We start from the raw sequence: 20,271 nt of genomic DNA, 5'->3' as shown, positions 1-20,271 counted from the left end.
GAACGACAGGGAATATCATCTAGACCTTGCAATTTTACGGCTTTAGAGAAAGTATTTATTATAGAAAGAATGGACCAGCAATGAAGACGCCCGTACAAGCATCGAACCAAGCATACAGAGTAGCGCTTGTGTGCTCCTATGTACTCACCTCTCATGAGCAGGCCCCTCCCTCTAAGAGCCGTCTACAGCCACTGCAGGCTCCAAGTCTCTTTGCCCGCACGGAATGGTACAACCTGAATTCCTTCGCCCTCGAACATCTGATCGACAACGGCGCCGCCGCGTGTGAGGCGGACGCGCTCCTTGCGGAGGTCCTCAGTGCCGTAGAACTTGCGGCCGTAGCCGCTGACGAAGCCCTCAAGGCCCTCTTGGGTAATCTCCTCGTCCCGGAGCTCTCCGCGAGCGACGGCGTCGTCGAGGGCCGCAAGGAGATACTGTACGGCGTAGGGTTGAGTGAAGACACCGGCAGCAGCCTTGGAAGGGCCCGTCTTGGAGGTGATAGGGTGCGGGGCCGAGTCGGTGCCAAGGAAGAACTTTCCATTGCTGTGGGCGACGGCATTGAGGAGGGCTTTGCGGTCGGCAGGGAGCTGTGGCGGGTGTTTAATTCGGTGTGGTCTATTGGGTACTGGCACGACAAAAGGGGGGGGGATATGTTCTTCACAGGGGTCGAGTGAGGCCTACCTTGGCAACAGGCTTGCAGAAGTTCAGCTACATGCTTCCATGTCAGTGCCAAGTAATGTTGAAAAAGGAAGAGAAGAAAGAAGGAAGGGGCGCTATTCAATCGTACCGCGTCACCGACAACATCGTCGATGGTGATGAAGAGGTGGTGGCTGTAAAGTAAGCATGGATCTCTCATTTGTGTCCTGGCTGGTTCAAAGAAAACGTACCAGGTGATGGTGCCAGAGACGTTAGGGCCGCTTGGGGTATTGTTAGTTCAAGCTTGTTCTCACTCAGACTCCGTGAACCTACCATGCTTTGACGGCCTCGACAGCCTCGGCGGTTGTGCAGTGCTCGAGAACTTCAGGGACTAGTTAGCCCGATCTTTTTCAGGGCTCCATAGGTGAGTGTTTCTTACTGATTCTGAGCTTGGGGTACTTGGCATGGAGTGCCTTAAGGGTAGGAAGAAACTGGAGGAGATGCGTCAGTGAGCATACTGCAACGTGACGCACTCCTGGGCCCGTCTGCTCACCTTTGACTCGGCGTTGAGAGTGGTGATATCGCTGCCGGCATGAGACGGACACTCTCCGTGGAGACACAAAATGAGATCGACCTCCTCCATGGTCTTGAAGACCTCGTGGAAGGCGTCGTAGTCCACGACGCCGGCGGAGCTGTTGGTAGTGACGCCGGCGGGATAACTGGACGCGGGTGAGAAAAGTGGGTTGAGGGTGAGGCGATGCATGAAGATGTGACCAACCTCTTTACGGCGGCAACACCGGCCTTCTTCGCCTCTCTGACGGTCTCGGAGGTGACGTCCGGGTGGAGGTAAAGGGTCATGAGGAGGTCGACCTCGTCCTTTCCCAGGGCCTGCTTGATACGCGCAGAGTAGTCCAGAGCCATCTTGACCGTTGTCACGGGAGTAGGTGCCAGGTTTGGCATGATCAGGGCCAGCGAGAGTGTTAGTGAAGATGCCATCTCAGTGTCGGGCGTATGTGTGTGCGGTTTACCTGGTTCACTCCACCCTGGCGGACCGTCGGGGCAACGATCTGGGATAATCAGTCGGTTGGTGTACTCAAGAGTCTGTATGTTGGCTGCACTTCGAAATACCTTGCACATGTCGCCATCACGCAGGTGGACGTGGGCGTCGAAGCCAGCGGGTAGCTCGACGGTGTCAGGGAGAGGCATTGTGGACGGTTGGATACTAGTGGACGGGAAAGCGGTGCAAGTCGAAGTGAAGAACCCAAGAAGAGTCTAAATTCAGTATCAGAAAACGCAGGGCTTGTAAGATCGAGAGACCATTGAACATTCGGCAACCTTTGAGGCCAGAGTGTACGTACTGCTTGATCTTGATATTTTCGGATCCGTCGTCTCAGAGGTTGAATGAGTCTGAGTCCCTATCTCGAAATGTTTTTTCGAGTCTCCATGGTGGGGGCGGGGTAAACAGACCAGGTTCGTTCCCCAACTTCCTGAAACCAAAAAAAAACAGAGCAAGAGACGAGAACTCCAACAACGGGGGTTCATAATCCTCTATCCTCAATCTACAACAATAGTGCTAGTGTCTCAGATCCTCAATTTCAAGCGAGTAAACGAAGTCTTTAGTGGATAGTGCAAGGTGGATGATGCGGTTCACAGTCATCTTAAGGTCTACTATCAATTCATTGCTCCTTTCAGCCTATCCAACCTGCAGTCTGGCAGGCCCTGTTCTGTTCCGTTCTCGCTAGACTTTCTGGTGCCCCAGTCAAGAGTATTCCTCATCCATCTACTACGTTTTCTCGCGTGGCATTTCAATCTCCCGTTCATTACCTTGATTCAAGAGCTTAGTACCTTGAGATAGAAAGTGACAAGATGGATGAGAAGTGACAAGGAGAGTAATGATCCAGAGCTTGCATCAGGCATTTTTCTGATTGGCTTGGAGGGGGATGGACGATGCCCCACTATGTGCTCAGCTCCAAGGTGCGTGGGTCTTCAGCCGAGAATTAGGCGACTGTATCATCCTGGTCGTGGTGCACTGACCGTCAACCCCCACCAGCGAACGACCTTGGGACAACTTCCGTGGGTACCTCTCCCACTGGCGCCTGAGCTTCGTACGATCATCCCAAGCTGCGCCCTGTGTTTGTGAACCTCCGACTTTCTCTCGATCGAGATATCCCGTGCCGTCTCCTCAGTCTTGTCCCTTGGCAATATAAGTTCCAATCCGCACTTTGGGCTTTTTGCGTCCTCCGCCCTCAGATTCGTCGGAGCGCAAGTTCGCCGCCTCTGCTCAGGGTCTCTTCGGCTACGCGCCCCAACCGCCGGCAAAATGGAAGAGGTACTCCTCTACTTCGAGCACGAGAACCATGCTACCGACGAGGTCTACGATAAGACTGTGAAGAATCACATCACTAGAATCACCCGTCTATTCAAGGACCAGGCGCCTGCTATTGTGGCCAGCGCCCCGCGCCTGCTAGAGGTCCGTGGGTGCCGTCTCCTACTGTTGCACGTATGGTGTTGCTAACTGGGGGGGGGTTCTACAGATTGTCAACCCCGCCAGCCACTCGATCTCGCATCTTGCGATTCTGAACACGCTCAAGCATATTGAAGAGGCTTCCCTCCCGATATCAATCGACGCCTTTCGCGAGTATGTTGCTCGGTTCTTGTTGTCATACGACGCTCGGCAGATACGCTATGTTGGTGACGTCTTCTACGATTTGGTCAAGGATGTCTCCGAGTGCAAGCTCTTCCCGGTAAGATACCTCCCGCGTCCGCGCATGCGTCATTGTACTGACGATATTATTGTCCGCGATAGGCACGCCAGTCAATCGAGATCGTTGTTGCCGCCTTGGGGCGACTTGACCCAGATTCCGCCATGCTCACAAGTCTCCACCTCGCTGTGGTCAAGCTAGCATACGAAACGGCAAACTGGGACGAGATACTGCCAATCATAGAAAAGTCTTGGGTCTTTCTCCCGGGCATGAAGGACCAGGCCCGTTCAAAGTATCTCTGCGACCTGACGGCTTCACCAGCTGCCTACATCAGCCCATCCACACAGCTGACGGATTACCTGACCCGCGAAGGAGTAATGGAACACGAGTACATCTCTGCTATGATCTTCACGGCTAAGCATAAATGGGCGAAAGCACACGAGGCCTACCAGAGAATCGTCACCTGGCCCTCAAGAGAGTCGTCCGTGAGCAAGTTGATGACCGATTCTCACAAGCGGTGGATTCTTACCGGCCTTTTGGCCCTCGGCCAGGCACCGATACTACCATCCCACATCAGCTCGAGTGTTCAAAAATCCTACACAGCCCTTTCGAAGCCCTATGCGGACGTGGCAGTCCAGTTCTCGACCGCCAACGTGGAACAGCTCAAGACTGAGATCGAGAAAGGAGCAGAGACATGGGTGACCGACCAGACGACCACCCTTATGAAGGAAGTTGTCTTGGCGTATCAGAAATGGCAGATCCTTGGCCTTGCGGACGTGTACCTTAAGATCAGCGTCCCGGAGATCCGTCAGCAGACGTTCAGCGCCGAAACAGCCCAGAACCTCGAGACCGATGACGAGGTCGAGGGGCTTTTACAGGAGATGGTCAATATCGGAATGCTCCAAGGATCGCTAGAGATCAGTCCTGATGGCACGAAATGCCTTACTTTCCTCTCACGCGACGAGGAAATTGAGTACACCGAGTACCAGAAGAAGATCAAAGATGACACGCGAATCAAGATTCTCAACAAGCTCACTCAGGAGAGCGACGCTCGTCTGGCCTCCTCCAAGGACTTCGCCAAGCACATTCTTCGCGAGCAGAAGCGGCTGGACAAGGATGGCGGCCAGTCCCAGAATGTCGAGCTCGGCTTTGATGCATCCATCGAGGATGAGGACCTTATGTCGGGTCTCCGTCAGGATTGAACGATCAGGCTCAGTGGGCCTAAATAGCTCGACATTCTTGTCGAGGGCGAGGTGTTGATATTTTCAAGACGTCTCTGTGTCTTATTTTTACGAAGTAACGAAGACATTGGGAGCGGGTGAGGGGAGGGATCTCTCTATGATAAAACTGAGAGGCCGACATCGTGATGGCGCGGGGGTTGCGTTCGACATGGACTCGAGAGATTATCGTTACGAGAGATGGGTGACATCAGGCCGGCGTTACGAGATCAGGTGCATCAGGGGGGAATCACTGTGCCTACCAACATGAGGCATTTCCACCATACATCAAGACGAGCTCGGGTCTGTAAGACTCGGAAACTAGGCAAGGCCGGACAAAAATGATATTATCGTCTGCCATTCATTCTTTTCCCGCGCATTAAAAACATGTATTGGACAGTTGTGTGACCACCGACCTTTTGCCTCGTAGCTCATCAAATTCTGCCCACCCCTGCCCGCCAAATTTCTGTTCATTCTGCATGCATAGATGCAATTTAACCGCCTACAGTGTCTGTACAGATACAGCCCCCCCCCCCCCCCCTTTCTGCTCAACGCACGCGCATCAATGCCTTACGAGCTGATACCAAACTGCTTGATGAGATCCGCAAGCTTGGCTCCCTCGGCCTTGTAATCAATCGGGCTCGCGCTCATGACTTGGTAGCGTACCCTAAAAAAAGTCAGTGTCATCAGACTTTGGAAACCGAAAATGTGGTGGCGTACCTCTGAGACTCGCCGAAGGTATCCATCTTGGCACGGCATCGGAAGTTGAGCTTGCGGCAATTCGCATCCTCGAAAGCCTGAGCCATCTTTGTCTCGTCCTCCTCCCGCAGGTTCGTAAGCTGATCAGCCGACATGCCCATGATAACGCGGCCGACATCGTCGAAGCAGCTGAGCCACAGCTGGTTCGTGTGATCGCACACGTTGACGGACATGATGTAACGGTACTCGGGCTTGGGGTGGGAGACGTCACACTTCTCGCAACGCCAAGCCCCTTCACCCGTCTCAGTGACTTTCTTGTTGCAGCCCTCGTTCATACACGCGGGGTAGGCGAAGTTGTCTTGCTTGATGTAGACAATGGTAGCCTTGAGGTTGAAGTAGTCCTGTTGCTCCATGCCGAGGTTCTCTTCCTTCACCTGGAGAATGGACTTGTCCTGGTCCTTGCGACCAGTAGCATTTCCCATGCTGACCATGTTGTTGTGGTTGCTGAAGGTGTCATTACGGCCAGAAGAGTCGTACCAGCCCTTCAAGCGGTGGGCATCGGGAATATCGGGGTCGATAGACATAGTGCCCGAAGAAAGGAGACTGAGACTACGGCCACCAAAGTCCGACACTTTGGTGCCCTTGAATGCCACCACAGACTCGGGCTTGGCGTCAAAGTTAGTGGCGCTCTTACCCCAGATGGTAACGCGCACGGAGTAGTTCGTGTCGTCCACGAGGGTGAGCTCGCGCTTCTCGTAGGGCTTGCCAGTCGATTTGGAGACAATTTGGGACACCTCATCAACGTCCTTCAAAACGCCAATGATATCCACGGTCGCATCCTTCTCGACCTCCTGGAGTTCTTGGATGTTGCAGAAGTTAAACCGCACTTGAGGAACATTGCTCTGGTCCTCAGCCTTCTCGATCTGGGTATCGCGCTCGAATGTGAGCTCGTAGTCGTTCGGCAAGTTTGTGAATTGCTTTTTGGCAAGTTGGACCTTGCAGGGGCTGGAAATATAGTAGACGCCTCCCTCCTGGAGAAGATCATAATACTGGTCGACCTGCTCGTTGAAGCCGGTTGCCTTGATCTCACCACTCTCGTCGAGCAGGTTCACACTGAAGAGCTTTCCCTCGCCACTAGGCTTGTGCCATGTCCGAATGTCCGACTTTTGTGTAACACGGGCTTTGATGGTCCACTTGTGAGCGTAGGGAGAGAGGGCTTCGATGGGGTAGATGTTGCTGCTGCCGTGTTGGCCGGTCGCTCCTCCAGCAGAGCGCGAGGGTATCGATTGTTGGGGCTTGGGCTTCGTCTCCTCTTGCTTAACGCCGTAGAAGTTTTGTCCGCCAATGGTTGTGTTCGCAGGCGCGGGAGGCTTTGCTTCGAAGGCTTGGGGCTCGCCAATCTTGTCTGGTGTGCCCAACTGTTCAATGACCTCGAGGCCAAGGATGATCAAGATGCTGGAGTGTGGTTAGTATGCTTACCAGAAGTTGATAGAGGGGAATTTCAGTAAGTACTTCTTTCCCTTGACGGAGTTTGCCTGGTACTGGGTGATCCGCACGATGCAGTTCCTGACCAGCTTGTTCTCGTGTATGACGTGGTTCACTTGCGTGGCCAGCATGCACTGTACGTAGTTGTTGACATCACTCAGCACAATGCGGTATCTCTCAGCACCACCTCCTGTTTGGGCGGCCAAGGGCTTGATCTGCAGGCACTGAAGAACGGGCACCGGGAACTTCACGTTGGCCCCTTCAGGGTCGTTGAAGATGGCGCTGGAGAGGCGGAATCAGTACAAGTGACAGCAGAGGGTATGGATCTAAGAAATGCACTTACTCCAAGGCACCTTTCGTAATCTTCGATTCAACATCCATTTTGAAATCAGATTATATCGTGATTTTGCTGGTGCAGTTTGTCGGCCGAGATTGGGTGTGGGCAAGAGGGATGCTGCAAGTTCTTGCGCGAGATGCGAGATGGCAAAGACGCGTCGACCGCGTTCCAATTAATTAAGAATAGAGGGGTCCTTAGGTAAGCCAGCCGGTGAGGGGTCCGTGTCGCGTATTTTAGTGTGGAGAATTAGAAACCCGGTACGTACCGACAACAGGCAACTGAACCTACCACTTCTGCTCGCGGGGCAGCTGCAAGCATCTAGCTGAGACGTCATCCCTGGCAGTGTTCCTAGCTACCTAGGTATGTACACGTACTCAACACACCCCCGATCCAGATCCAAAGGCTGCGCCAAGGGAGACGAATAGCTAGGTTGACAGTATCCGTCGCAGTTTTCGGGCCATCTTCAACATCGCTGTCGCTTCTTGCAACTGTTCCCAAACCTCCCGTTTTCGCAGCTCTTTACCCCTACATCACCGTGCTCCGCACAGATACCCATACCCCCGCCCACCAAGATGACCCAGCTCGACATTGCAACGAGAGCTCCCGAGAGCGATGCCGCCGAGACCATCACCGAGCCCGTGACCGAGAACACTTCTGCTGCTGACACGCCAGCCCAGTCAACCAGCCCTACTACGACTACGGGAGGCGCTGGCGAACACAGCGAACACTGCGTATCGGATCGACCAGCTCGTGAGTGCTAGAGGTCTCAGACCATTTGCGCAATACTGACTTGCATCAGCGGCCGGCCAGTCCTCGACTGGCGAGATCATAAAGATCAACGATGTCGACGTCAGTGGAGATCTCTGTTTTCTTCGTATCTATTGCAACTGCCAGCTACCTCGATCATACACTGACCCAGCACAGTCATACATCTCGAAACCCGCCGACTATCCTCATGCACCAGCTAGACTCCTGCTCCTCTTGACGGGGGGCACAGGCCTGAAGTCAGTAAACAACCAGCTCCAGGCCGACAAATTCGCCAGCGAGGGCTTCGTAGTGGTCATGCCTGACCTCTTCAACGGCGACCCCGCACCCAACTCTTCTACGATCGAGAGCAGCGAGGACAACAGCTCGTTCCTGGATACCTTCAAGATGAAAATCGTCGAAACTGCGAAGAGCTTTCAGATCGACATGTGGCTGGCGCGACACACGGAGGAGAAGGTCCTGCCGATCTTGTACAAGGTCATCGAGGGTGCTAAAGAGAAGTTTGATGACGCGGTGAAGAACGGCGACGGAATCTACGCAGTCGGCTACTGCATCGGAGGTCGCTACATTCTGCACCTAGGCTCCGACAAGAAGGTTGCGACTGGAGGTCAGGAGCCTGCTGATGCCGAAGCTGGCGAAGTTAAGACTGGTCCTTTCATCAAGGTCGGCGCGATAGCACATGGCGCGTCTGTCATTCCTGATGACTTCACCGGCGTCAAAGTGCCCATATCCTTTGTCTGCGTCGAGAACGACCCCCTCTTCCCCGAGGAGGTCAGAACGCATGGTGAGGATGTCATGTCCAAGGCGAACTTGGAGCACGAAGTCCAGGTCTACCCTGGCGTGCCGCACGGTAAGGCTGGTGTTGCTAAGTCAGTATACAATACTAACTAACAGTGGCACAGGCTTCGCCGTTGTTGGCGAATATCAGGATGCGTCTATCAAGGATGCTCAGAGCACCGCATACGAGCAAATGCTGAAATGGATCAAGGAGCACTAGAATGATGATGAGAGATGATTTGCGTCTGTGCTTTTCTTATAGCCTCTGCTTCTGGTAGACGGTCGAAATTCGCGACCTACGATTATCAAGGATCTCTGGACGAGCCTCGTTTATAGTTCAAATAGGTATTGTATCAATTCTACGAAACTTCCCTCGTATACCTGCTCCAATAGTACTGGTGACATTCAACACGCAGTCATCTTTTCGCAGATTCTCCCAGTTGTCACCCATACTGATTGCGTTGTCTATTGTTGCGTAGAATCTCGGTTTACAGAAGTGAAGAATGCCAAGAACTACGATGTTGTTGCTGTGCGAATGTCTCGTTGCGCAAACCATCACTTGCGCAGGAACATCCACACTACCAGCTACCGACACGCAACATAGCAAAAACACCAAAATTCTTCCTCACCTCAAGATCCAACTCATAAAACGGGAATGGAACTCCTTTCTTGTCTTACAAACCTCCACAAATGAGCCAGGTCCGCTGACTCTGGATGAAGCTCGAAACAATTAAGATGAAACTGCCAAAGGTATCGTAGGCCAGCGTCAACCAGACTGGGATCCAGAACCTTTGTTAGGGGAGATGCGGAGGAAGTAAGAGTAGGAAGGCAGTTTCCATGACGAAAGGGTAAAGACACAGAGCGCCTGATCAATCCAGAGTTACGAAATCCTAGCTGTTCTTCTGGTCTCAAAGCCACATCTTGGTGCTGGCCCTGGGAAAGGTCGTGGTACGAGCGTGCAGAGGGGGGCATGACACACCCCGGACGTCGAAGCGGCTTGAAAGGGGCCATATGTTGGGATGGCACTGTCAATCAACCACAAGCACATACTAGCTAACGTAAATCTAGGAAAGATGAACAAGAGCCAGGGCCCCCTTGGCACCCTTTGGAAGAATGGAGGCGTTTCAGACCAACGCAATTGCGCCTCGCTCACCTGATGCCCGGGACACAAGCCTGGCAAAGCCCGGCTCACGGGGAGAACACGGCACCCAAAGGGCTCTCTGAAGGCTAGCTATGTCCAATATAGTGTGTTGAAAAGTCATGAGATTGAAAAAACACTTGGGCTCCTTATCCCTAAGAAATTGTACAGATAATCTTGCCCGAGTTCTTGTTCGCCTCCAGAAGCCCATGAGCATCCTGAATCTTCTCCCACGGCAGCACCGTGTCAATGATGACCTTGAGCTTTCCAGTCTTGAAGTGCGGCACATACTCCTCTAGCCGGTCCCTCAGCTTGCCCTGGTACTCGACGTCCCTGCTCCGCAACGTGCTGCCCTCGAGCCTGATCCGCTTGTACAGTAGTGGGCCGATGTTGGCCCCCTCGATGTTGGGACCACCCAGTAGGCCCAGCAGCACGATGCGCGCGTCCCGCGCCGCGACGTCGAGGTTCTTCTGGAAGTAACCGCCACCGACGAAATCGACAATCACATCGACGCCCTTGCCACCCGTCGCTTCCTTGACCTTCTCGGCCCAGTCCTCCTCTTTGTAGTTAAAGGCCGCGGTGGCGCCGACCTCGTTAACAACGAAGTCGCACTTATCCTTGGAGCCTGCCGTCGCGTAGATGGCGGACGCGCCAGCGTCTTTGGCCAGTTGGATGCCCGCGATGGAGACGCCTGAGGCGCCGGCGTGCCAGAGGACCGACTTGCCCTTGGAGAACTCGCCCACGAGGAAGAGTGCCTGCGTCGCCGTGATCCAGGTCTGTTTTGTTTTCTGTTATTCATTTGGCTCTTTGCAGGAACAGGGGGAGGGGGTTCCCCAGAAAATGCTCACCTCTGGGATGCCGGCAGCCTGCTCCCACGACAGGAAATCAGGTTTATGCAGCAGCATCTTGCTGTCGACGGCGATGAACTCGGCATATGCGCCGCCGTACGCGAGGCCAAAGACCTCGTCTCCAACCTTGAAATCGCCGTGGCTGCCGTCACCGAAAGACTCAATGGTCCCGCTGAACTCAACGCCCAAGGTCTTTGGCGCTTGAGGCGGGAGTGGGTACATGCCAAGACGCTGGATCTGGTCCATGCGGTTGATCCCAAAGGCCTTGATCTTGATCAGGGCCTCGCCGCTGCCCGCTGTCGGCTTCGGCGTGTCATCGTTGATGAAGAGGTTCTCCTTGGGTCCCTTTCCATCCTTGATATCTGTTGTATTTGTCAGCCTGGGGTAGTCGAGTTCACGATGCAGAAGCAAAGCGACATACCAATTGCTCTCATTTTGGAAGCCATTTTCTCGAGACACGATAATTTCAGATGTCAAGTAGGTGCAGCCGCAATATTGCTTTGTGAGAAACAAATTAATTTCCTTCGTCAAGTAGTTGCCATCCCACCGAGGCTTCCGTGTGGTTCCCCTCAGTGACGTTCATCAGGGTCCACTGACTAATCCACTCGGGGCGTCGCCGTGCCCCTCCGTGATCGACACCGATATTTCCGTGCCGTATCCGTCCGCAATCCAACCGTTCCTCCGTCCCGACATGGCTGTTGCCGATCGCCATCAGCCCTATGAACGGTGCTTGGCCAGGGTTCAATAACCCAATATCCACATCATTTGGCACAACCCGGAGTGCTTCCGAGCGGTCGTTCCGTGGGGACATGGGGCGATGAACCGATAGCTACGTTGGGCTTCTAGGCCCCTCGTCGTAGATCGCGCTTTCCAGACGCCTCTGGCACCTGTATCGTCCTGATCAACCTCGTAAACAGGACAAAAGTGAACGGTGGCACGTGCCGGCCTGGACGCCATATACGTCGATTTCAACCCACGACGACAGCCGTTTCCATTGCAGTAGTCTTTGTAGCCTGAAAAATGTGCAACCACTTGTTCGCAGAAGTCCAAGCGTCACATGTGAAATGCCTGGACATAAAAGGTTCTTCGAGATGGTCATCGTCAACCAGTGCCAGTGCAGCCCTTCTTGGACACTATAGGCAGAACAGTATGCTCGTCGAACAATGGCCACCTGGCCGTTGTGATTTATACGTCCCGAACCAGCCGTTACTAATGGGATAACAGTTGCACGTCAGCATACCGGTGCAAACGAATCTTCCGTGACTTTTAAGTACAGACGATTTGTCATCTGCGACGCATAAACCATCGCCATGTTGTGGCCATACCAACCGAAGGACGTAGGAGGGCCGCCGAAGTCTCTTGCAACAATATTGTCGCAAAGCCGCTGTGCAGTTAGTCGAGTAAAAAAAATCTCGCATAAAATGCCGTGTCTCTCAAACCGTGTTGGTTAACCGCTGGAGATTGTGCGAGTGCTTTCGGACTATCTTGGCCACAACCGCATGATGTGCGAATCAATATAGCCGGGGCTGGAGCAAGTCGGGCACGTCGCCGCCGCACGACCAGAAGCCAGCAAGCGTGTCCGGGCCTTGGAGCCGATAGACAAGAGACGATGTGACTTCCCCGGACAAGAGCGAGCTTTTCGTTGATGCAAGCATCCACAAACTGGGGTGTCCAAAGAGACGGCTTGATCCCGCTATGTCGGTGATGAGTGTTCGCATCATGCCAGGAACGACTCGTAGAAAAGGTGACGAGGCAATCTCAGATCAGTTGCTGATGCGGCATCATCTCGGAAATGGGCTATCGGCCCGCCGTGAACTCGAAGGAACATACGAAGCTGACCATGAGAGGACACAAGGATTACTCATTAGAGCATGCGTCAGACGCCAATGTTCAGGTACGGTGACGCGAAAAGGGTGGGCTCAGTCGAATATCTATGCCTAGTAGACAAGCTGGTTCGGGATGATTGACTCATGAAGGCCGCAAGGTAGAGGGAAACTGCAAAGCAAGCTGCAAGCTGCAGGTACAATCCTATCTCACCCCATCCTACAGGTATCCCGTGCGCAAGCTGATGGAAGAGGAGAAGGATAACGGGGATGAGGGGTGGCAACCGGTCAATGGCCCTATCTGAGATATTACCCAGAGGGCGGTGTTTTTGTGGAAATTAGATGATGGCCCGCCCGTAGGTGTGTGTGGTGCAGGTGCTGCAGGCTGCACCCCAGACGAGCCAGGCCACTTCCACTACCTACCTAGGTAGGTACGCCACCACACCACCACCGCACTGGACATCACTACAGGTAACCGGGGCAAGCGACTCACCATTGCATTCTGGGTGGTCGACGGAGAAAGTGCCCACTTTGGTCATTGGCGCTTCCAGGCTCGTGATTCCGGAAGAACTGAATTCGCTCGAACGCATCTACAGTAACAGACGGCTTGGAAATCCAAAGCCGGCCCAGCCCTGCGAGGGGGCTAACTGCGGAGCTGCCGCCGCCTCCCGAATCCCAAGAGCCCAAGATAGCCGGCCGAACCGGGTATCGACTCCAACAGAGGTTCTAGCCGAACCATTGCCAATGGTCAGCGCCTTGGTTGTGTCTTGTCATCGTGGCTGCGCCGGAGGATACGGATGACAACGGGAAAGCCGCAATTATATGGGATGTCAGATGCTTCGTCGAACTCCTTTACTCCACGACCGGGAGATGGTGGATGGGAGACAGATGCATTGAGCCCGCACAGAAGCAGCCACTGCCGTAACGGGAGGGGGACATCACTTCGGGGCCCAAATTATGATGTTCGGAGCGGAAGGTAAGGTCTTGCGCAAGACGTCGATGTTGGCTGATGTTGAGCTTCTGTTGACTACTGACGTCGTTCGAGGTCCGTGGACAGGCAGCGGGCTGATGCACCACTCTACAACGTGGCACCAGATCTCGATACGACAACAGACGACGAGCCCGGTTAATCAAACATGAATTCCTCCGAGCGATCACTGTATTGTGTTCTCCGCCTTTCGTCTCCGCTGAGCGCAATGGCGTCAACTCAAACAACGGGATACCGGAGCTCTAGAATAGCATCAGGACCCAGCGAGCAGTCTTGGAGTTGTCTTGGACGACAAGGGAGTTTGGAGCTGCGACGACGGAGGGTGCCGGGGCCCCGGGGGCCTCGGGGAGCCGTTCGACCACTCTACTTCCCTGCGCTGATGGGAACTCTGGCATATGCGAAACGAAGACAAAAGACATGAGGGTCGTGCTTGATGGTGCCCTGGCCCGCTAGCCTAGGGCGGATAAGGATGAGACCTCTGACCCGACGTTTCTCCTTGCCTCAGCGCAGGACCAGATGCGAGGCAGTCGGTCCAGCGTTTGCATCTTACCGCGTGGTTCTCGGACGAACAGTATCTAATTAAAACTCCGTTTCTCAGGGGTGGAGTCGTCCGGCAACTTTTGCTTGGGGGTTTTGTTTTCTTCTGTGGGAAAGTTCTGGTCTCTCGGCAAGCGTCTCCAACATGTCTCGCTCCGCTGTTGGTGGGACACGGGAAACTTGGCTTGATCGTGCGTCAGACGAGCGCGTCAGACTCTTTGAAGCGAAATCTATATTCCTGCAATGGACGCAACTGTTATGAACTTGACTAAAACGGGCGTGATTGAATGCGCGACTGAGAAAGAAGCGCGGCTGATAGGCGGGCACGTTTACCCGTAAAACATATTCGCGAAAGGCAGCATTCGAATACTCTCAGTCGGTACCTAGATCCCGTGAATACTGTATCCACTTTCCAACATTGAAAGCTCAGGTCGCGCCCCTGACCTTGACTCGGCTGCGGCATATATTCCCGCTTCGTTGACGGCGAAGCCAACCCGCACCGGGCCATGCATGCCTGGACCTTTTTCTTTCCCTTGGTGCAACTTGCAAGAGCAGCCGTTGTTCCCGCTCTCAAAAGGGCAGCTTCTCCACCAGCGCTTCCACTGCATTGCCAACTACAACTCTTGCAAGTCCAATTTCCCCTCAAATTACCCTGTCGCCGCTTCACTACGTACCCTCGGCCTTACACCGTTCCCCAGCATCTCCAGTTTGATCTCCCTTCTCCCCCCCTTCGTCCCGCGCTCACCTATCAACTGCTGCACAATGTGTTCGTAATGACAACACAGCTGCAATGGCAACGATGCTACCCCTCGTATATCCCCGTGCACACAGCAAGGCTTAGAAGCGGAGGTAGGAGTGAGAAACACCACGAGCATCAGCCCTGCCAATTCACTGGCGCGGCGTAGCACCGACACGATAGTCTTTGCAACGGTTTCACTCGAAGTGAACGGACAAAGCTCATGGTGGCAGTGGCTTGCCACTGCCGCCTGAGCCTGACCAACTGGATCGCGAGCCTAATAACCGGCGTCGACCTGTGCTCCATCGGGACCAAGACACAAGTCTTGGCTTTCGATAACTTCTTCCCAGCCGCCACGAGGTGATCTCTACCAGAGACATGCTATTGCTGGCTAGCAGTGGTCCCGGTCCATTTATTTTTGTCACCGCCTGGAAACCTCGCGATTCGAGCTGGAACAGCACACAGCTCCCCAGCTCATCCGTCTCCGCCTCCAGTGGTGCCATATGTCGACGGCAACGCTGCATAGTACCTGCATTAGTGCCAGGTGTAGTTCTTGGGCTGTATGCTGCTCATGCTCATGCTCATGCTCATGACGCAGGTCAGTCAAGCGTCAGCCGTCAGCACCCGCGGCGGCGGCGGCGGCAAACCGTCTGCGGGCACAGCTGCAATCACACTGACTGACGATGGCGCATCTCTCTGCGAGCCTGGCGTGTCCATCTGCCATATCCGTAGGACGACACGAATGAAAAGGGTGTCCCACCGAGAGCGGTCTGGATTCTCGGATCACGGCTGCACGTCAAGCAAACAAACCCCGCCTTGCAGCAGGCATACCTGCCCAGAAACAGGTGGCCAGTGATATTGGACCATTGGACATGTCAGGAAAAGCGATGCGTACGTGTGCATCAGTTGGCAGCTCTTGTGCTTGACGACTGGCTGATGACCGACCCGCCAAAATTACTCAAGCCTACGGATGGATACCTCCTAGTGTGTCTGCGGGTGGGCTCGAGTCATCTCATCTCGCTCGCCCGAACTCCCTGCAGATTTGGGACGACCCAATGGGAACGGGGCCACTACTGGCAACGAGGACGCGGTTTCTCAGCGCAAGGAGCTGCTGGAAAGGGTGTTCTCGAATACGGGCAGAAAGCAAAAACCCAGGCGATCAACGGACGATCGGGCAAAGTAAGTGCTTCCTGGTTCGGTACCTACTAGTAGTTGTTAGCCAGCGAGAAGTTCTGGTCTGTTCCCTCGTGCTCACCAAGATGCAATTCTGAGTGGTCAGTCTGTCTGTCCTTAGTGGGGCTGACGGTTAAATGATTCTCACACCTCAATTCTCGCTCCTCCAAGGATTCTCCCCTTTCTGTGCATATCCTACATCCGCTTCCACTACCCCCTGATTCCATCCCATATCCACGACTTGGTAGTTCTGAGCAGGGTACATGCCTCCCTATCGACTGCCTAGCTTCCAGCCAGTCCTTTCAGCTTCTTTCCTGATTTTTTTCTTTTCGCTATCTGCGCAACCACGCATCCAGGAGACACACAACGACCACCACATCCATCACCTTGGCCAAGGGGTGCCACACACTTAGTGTGCCCAGTCGGCCCCCAAGCCAATCCGATTTTCAACTGGCAAAGCCACCAGCGAAGAGAAGCCGAGAAGGAGAATACAACCGCCCACCCCCTTTCCCGTCTGTTCACACACCACACTCACAATGGCCTTCTTTCCATGTTCGACCCCCCCCCCCCCCCCCCCCCTGGGCGGCCAACCCTCGCTCGGATGCCTCGCTTCTGAATGGTCCAAAGTAAAATAAGCCGGTTCGTGAAATGCAAGAGAGAATAAAAAGTCGCGGCGCCTGTCCAGCCATGAATAGCGCCCATCTTAGCAGGGGACCAGGGGTACGGGGGGGAAGAAAGAGGCGGCGTGTGCTCTCTTCGCCTTCCCGGTCCAGCTCCCCTTCTCATCTCCAGGCCCAGGAGATGTGATGCTCCACCCGTCCTGGGCAAAGGTACCGTCCCTGAACCGTCCCATCCATTACTGCAAGGCAAAGTGGCACGCCCACAAGTCGGCACTAACGCCCTGAGTCTGCGGATAGAGAGTCCACCATCCATCCCAGTCCCCATGTCGTGTTGCGTCCATCTCTGTATATAAATCCATTTCCTCCGGCCCCTTCCACCTGTTGTTTCCCTCCCTCTCCTCACCCACACTCACTCACTCATTACCGACCCAGACTTTTTAGTCGCTTTCATTCGTTAAACCCAACCCAGCTAATCGTCAACTCGCAACCACAATTCTCTCGAGTCTTAATAAGCAAACACCCTCCAAACCGTCAAAATGAAGTTCTCCGCTGCTGCCCTTGTCCTCGCCGCCGGCGCCATGGCCCACAAGAACGTCACCTACGTTACTGAGGTCGTCTCTTCGTACACCACCTACTGCCCTGGTCCCACTGTCATCACCCACGCTGACAAGACCTACACCATCACCTCGGTATGTCGATCCCGGAAGACGGACGGACCGACAGGTTGTTTTGGGCAAAGTCTCGGGGCCTCTGTCATCTATGGTCTCGAGACTGCCTGAACGACCGTCCTCGGCACTCCTCGGTACCGACAACAACCAGGTCGATCAGCTAACACATTCCAGGCCACCACCCTGACCATCACCGACTGCCCTTGCACTGTCACCAAGCCCATCATCACCTCCTCTGTGGTCAAGTGCGACAACTGGTTCGCTTTGTCTAATATCCGCTTCGCAATGTGTCACCAGCTAACCATGACAATAGCGTTCACCCCACCAAGAACGCCACCCTCCCCGTCGCTACCCCCCCTGTCAGCAAGACCACCATTGCCGGCACCGCCGCTATCACCCCCACCAAGCCCATCTCGGTCCCCACCGCCGGTGCCGGCAAGGCCGCCGCCCTCTCCGGTGCTGGCTTGGCCGGTGTCCTCGGTCTCGCTGCTTTCGTTCTCTAAATCAACCATTTTCACGTCTCGCTATCCACGTCTCCCCCTGCGATCTTGGACATACGATAATCTCGTGATTCGTGGGAGCCTACGACACCTTATGACTGGAGCGCGGTTGTGAAACATCCAACCAACTGGGTGGATGGGTTTTTTTTTTGTTCATGCTACGGACGGGAGTTTGGGGGAGTGAAGTCTCTCCACAGACTGAGCTTGGGAGGACCAAAAACGACGGAGCGAAGCAACGCGCCCACGGAAGAATACCCGGTACATTTTCTTGCCTGCATGGCGCCATGGAGTGCCTCCCTTGAGGCACGGCCAAGCCATCGCAGCTCACACAACCCTGTCGATACTGCAACTTCATGTACTTGCTTTACAGGCCCTACAAACGGTTCTTGGCTACGGTACTCCGTCCATCGCCCACGAGGAGCATTTCCCCATGCGGCGGTATATACCACTTTTTTCTCGGGGGGCTTAACGGGAATATAATGCGACCATGATAGGTTATTCTGTTGTATTTGTTCCCCCTCACGGCAGATGACTTGTTGACAAAGTCCCAATTTCACTTATATTCTTCTCCCGACCGAAGCGCACACATTTTTGCTTCTGTGTATGTTCGCCCGTCACAGCCAAAGATTCTACCATCTGTCCTTGTGCACATTCTCGTCATGTCGATTAGGCTGACGTTGCGGGCGAGCATCCTAAGCCCTGGCTCTTTCGAAGGAGACGAGCAAACTTGCTGAATGTTTTATGGTCTTTTGTCACACCAATGTCTTTCCGTAGAAGCACTCTGGAATATGGAAACATTGCCGAGAGACCAGGTTTGGTACAGCAACCAAACACTCTCTGTTCAACGTAATATGCGTGAAGATGATGATTCCCCCTTCCCACTGTCAATTCCGGATACTTTGCAGATGTCGTAGTCCGCGACCTTTCCGAGGAAGAGGAGACGCCGGATGGGAGTTGCGTCGGCCGCCATGACTACGGGGTCGTCGTCGCAGGTGTTCAACGCCTGCCACGGTTCATGCTGAAACTTCCTACCACTGAGCACTTGACAAACAAAGTTTCTCCATTTAGACTGAGCGCCATGTCATCCTCGCGCGTTCGCCAATATTGTAGGGGGGGCCGAGACACCAACGCCCCAAGTTTCCACGGCGGGCCCGTTTGAGGAAGAAGCGCCATCTGCGTCACTCTCGACGTTGCGTCCCGTGCTTTGGTAATCACCCACACTCGGTCCCTCGGGGGGAAGTCTCATTTGCGCTAACACTGGGGAAATCGTGTACGAAAATAAGTTGGTGGGGGCAGGAAAGAAAAAAACCGGATGAATGGTCTAAACCTGAGCGCCGGGCGGAAGATGAACACGAGCTGTGTGTCCGTACGGGTAGTGGAATAGCGGTGACTGAGAGTGGGAGAGAGAGGGGTTGAGAACGATTTGGGGGGGAGGGGGGATGAGTTCGCGGCTTCATTTCGCTTGCGCTGGGCGTCCTTCTTGGAAGGTTCGTAGGAACGAATGCTGTATGGATGCGTTTTTGGGGGCGCAGGCTGGCCGTCTTGCCGTGCCGCATTCCTCGGTGGAGGAGCATGCAAGCGCATACTCCGGGGGCAGGTCATGGGGGCAGGTCTTGGACGCTTCTTGGGGCGTTCTTGAAGGAGAGACAGACACGTCACGCCAATCAATAGCCTTACCCAAGAATGAGTGACGGTAGGGGTGGACGAAGCCTGGAGACGAGCTGAGATGTCGTTGCATCGCCTCGATTAAGGTTGTTTTGTTTACTGGTTCCTGAAAAGGAGGGTGGTGGTTGCAGGTGGGTGGCGTGGGGTCCGGTTTTTTCCTTCCAGGGGAACCGACCGTCCAATGTTTACCGGTCCCCTTTTCCCTTTGTTCTCGTGCGCCGTACCTGCATCCTGCGGCGCTTGGGCGTGCGCCGCGCTGTTGCCGTGGGTTTGTGTCTTCTGAGTCTGTGTAGGCCACTGCTGAGCAGTTTTCGGGCCAGACCACGTTTGTTCTTATTCCGTCCTGTGTTTGATAGGGGGGGTGAACTGGTTGGTTCCCAGATATTTACGGGAAGTAATCTGTGGCATTGTCCACATTCCAAAGGATGGCAAACAAGGGTATTGTTCAGTGGCTACGAAGATATGGGATGATCCGAAGAGAGTTTTCCTTTTTTTTCATAGAAAGGTATTCCAATACCCGTTCGTCTGCAATCACTCTCACGACGGGTACGGATACAACACTACACGTATATGCGCATACGAGATATGAAAGAACGCGATGCAATAACAATAACAACAACAACAACAACGGAAAACCGCAACAAGATACGAGATGGATCCAAGCGAGATTAACAACCCCTCTGGTTTTTTCCATGCCGATCGCCATTGACAGGATTTCCACGAATGTCAAGAGCATACAGGGTCGAGGGGAACACGAAATGTTCAGATGCATCTGTGCCCTGGGGTCTTCCCTGGGCAAACAGGCACAGTCTTAGGCACAGGCACAGTTTTTGCCTGGAGCGGTGTCTGCATGATGACTGAACTCTGGTAGACTGGGTACCCCTTCCCTTCTCCTACGTCTGTCTCGTCGACAGCCGACAGAGCCGGACGCTGAGTGTGTGATACATCGTCCCCGAAGAT

General features: G+C 54.2%; 6 protein-coding genes across 6 annotated transcripts; 3 read left to right on the top strand and 3 right to left on the bottom strand.

Moving 5' to 3' along the window:
- Positions 1 to 16: 16 nt before the first annotated feature.
- On the bottom strand, positions 17 to 1,839 carry CDEST_13707 (Putative dihydroorotase, metal-dependent hydrolase; the record flags this gene model as incomplete). The annotated part of the gene is made up of 8 exons (XM_062929863.1): positions 17 to 584; positions 679 to 705; positions 785 to 827; positions 885 to 914; positions 967 to 1,015; positions 1,073 to 1,124; positions 1,187 to 1,352; positions 1,412 to 1,839. The coding sequence occupies 8 exons, from the start codon at positions 1,837 to 1,839 to the stop codon at positions 183 to 185; spliced, it is 1,197 nt and encodes a 398-aa protein (XP_062785914.1). The 3' UTR covers positions 17 to 182.
- A 458-nt stretch (positions 1,840 to 2,297) lies between these two features.
- Positions 2,298 to 5,098, top strand: CDEST_13706 (uncharacterized protein). Its single transcript, XM_062929862.1, has 3 exons — positions 2,298 to 3,103; positions 3,168 to 3,377; positions 3,440 to 5,098. The coding sequence occupies exons 1-3, from the start codon at positions 2,954 to 2,956 to the stop codon at positions 4,535 to 4,537; spliced, it is 1,458 nt and encodes a 485-aa protein (XP_062785913.1). The 5' UTR covers positions 2,298 to 2,953; the 3' UTR covers positions 4,538 to 5,098.
- CDEST_13705 (Putative replication factor A protein) lies at positions 4,891 to 7,230 on the bottom strand. Its single transcript, XM_062929861.1, has 4 exons — positions 7,080 to 7,230; positions 6,764 to 7,018; positions 5,273 to 6,706; positions 4,891 to 5,219 (listed from the first exon to the last, which is right to left on the bottom strand). Exons 1-4 carry the CDS (start codon positions 7,115 to 7,117, stop codon positions 5,123 to 5,125), a joined length of 1,824 nt encoding a protein of 607 aa, XP_062785912.1. The 5' UTR covers positions 7,118 to 7,230; the 3' UTR covers positions 4,891 to 5,122.
- A 158-nt stretch (positions 7,231 to 7,388) lies between these two features.
- On the top strand, positions 7,389 to 9,320 carry CDEST_13704 (Putative dienelactone hydrolase, alpha/Beta hydrolase). Its single transcript, XM_062929860.1, has 5 exons — positions 7,389 to 7,433; positions 7,523 to 7,823; positions 7,873 to 7,922; positions 7,998 to 8,688; positions 8,741 to 9,320. The coding sequence occupies exons 2-5, from the start codon at positions 7,646 to 7,648 to the stop codon at positions 8,833 to 8,835; spliced, it is 1,014 nt and encodes a 337-aa protein (XP_062785911.1). The 5' UTR covers positions 7,389 to 7,433; positions 7,523 to 7,645; the 3' UTR covers positions 8,836 to 9,320.
- On the bottom strand, positions 8,968 to 12,730 carry CDEST_13703 (Putative GroES-like superfamily, alcohol dehydrogenase-like, quinone oxidoreductase PIG3). The gene is made up of 4 exons (XM_062929859.1): positions 11,880 to 12,730; positions 11,023 to 11,810; positions 10,602 to 10,963; positions 8,968 to 10,529 (listed from the first exon to the last, which is right to left on the bottom strand). The coding sequence occupies exons 2-4, from the start codon at positions 11,045 to 11,047 to the stop codon at positions 9,909 to 9,911; spliced, it is 1,008 nt and encodes a 335-aa protein (XP_062785910.1). The 5' UTR covers positions 11,048 to 11,810; positions 11,880 to 12,730; the 3' UTR covers positions 8,968 to 9,908.
- A 3,392-nt stretch (positions 12,731 to 16,122) lies between these two features.
- CDEST_13702 (Putative Cell wall protein Sed1/Spi1) lies at positions 16,123 to 18,574 on the top strand. Its single transcript, XM_062929858.1, has 3 exons — positions 16,123 to 17,167; positions 17,321 to 17,403; positions 17,460 to 18,574. The coding sequence occupies exons 1-3, from the start codon at positions 17,015 to 17,017 to the stop codon at positions 17,647 to 17,649; spliced, it is 426 nt and encodes a 141-aa protein (XP_062785909.1). The 5' UTR covers positions 16,123 to 17,014; the 3' UTR covers positions 17,650 to 18,574.
- Positions 18,575 to 20,271: the final 1,697 nt, after the last annotated feature.

The sequence above is a fragment of the Colletotrichum destructivum genome, chromosome 9 (genome assembly GCF_034447905.1).
Source record: "Colletotrichum destructivum chromosome 9, complete sequence".
NCBI lineage: Eukaryota > Fungi > Ascomycota > Sordariomycetes > Glomerellales > Glomerellaceae > Colletotrichum > Colletotrichum destructivum.
The sequence above is the reverse complement of the archived record's forward strand: the minus strand, read 5'-3'. Positions and strand labels throughout refer to the sequence as shown.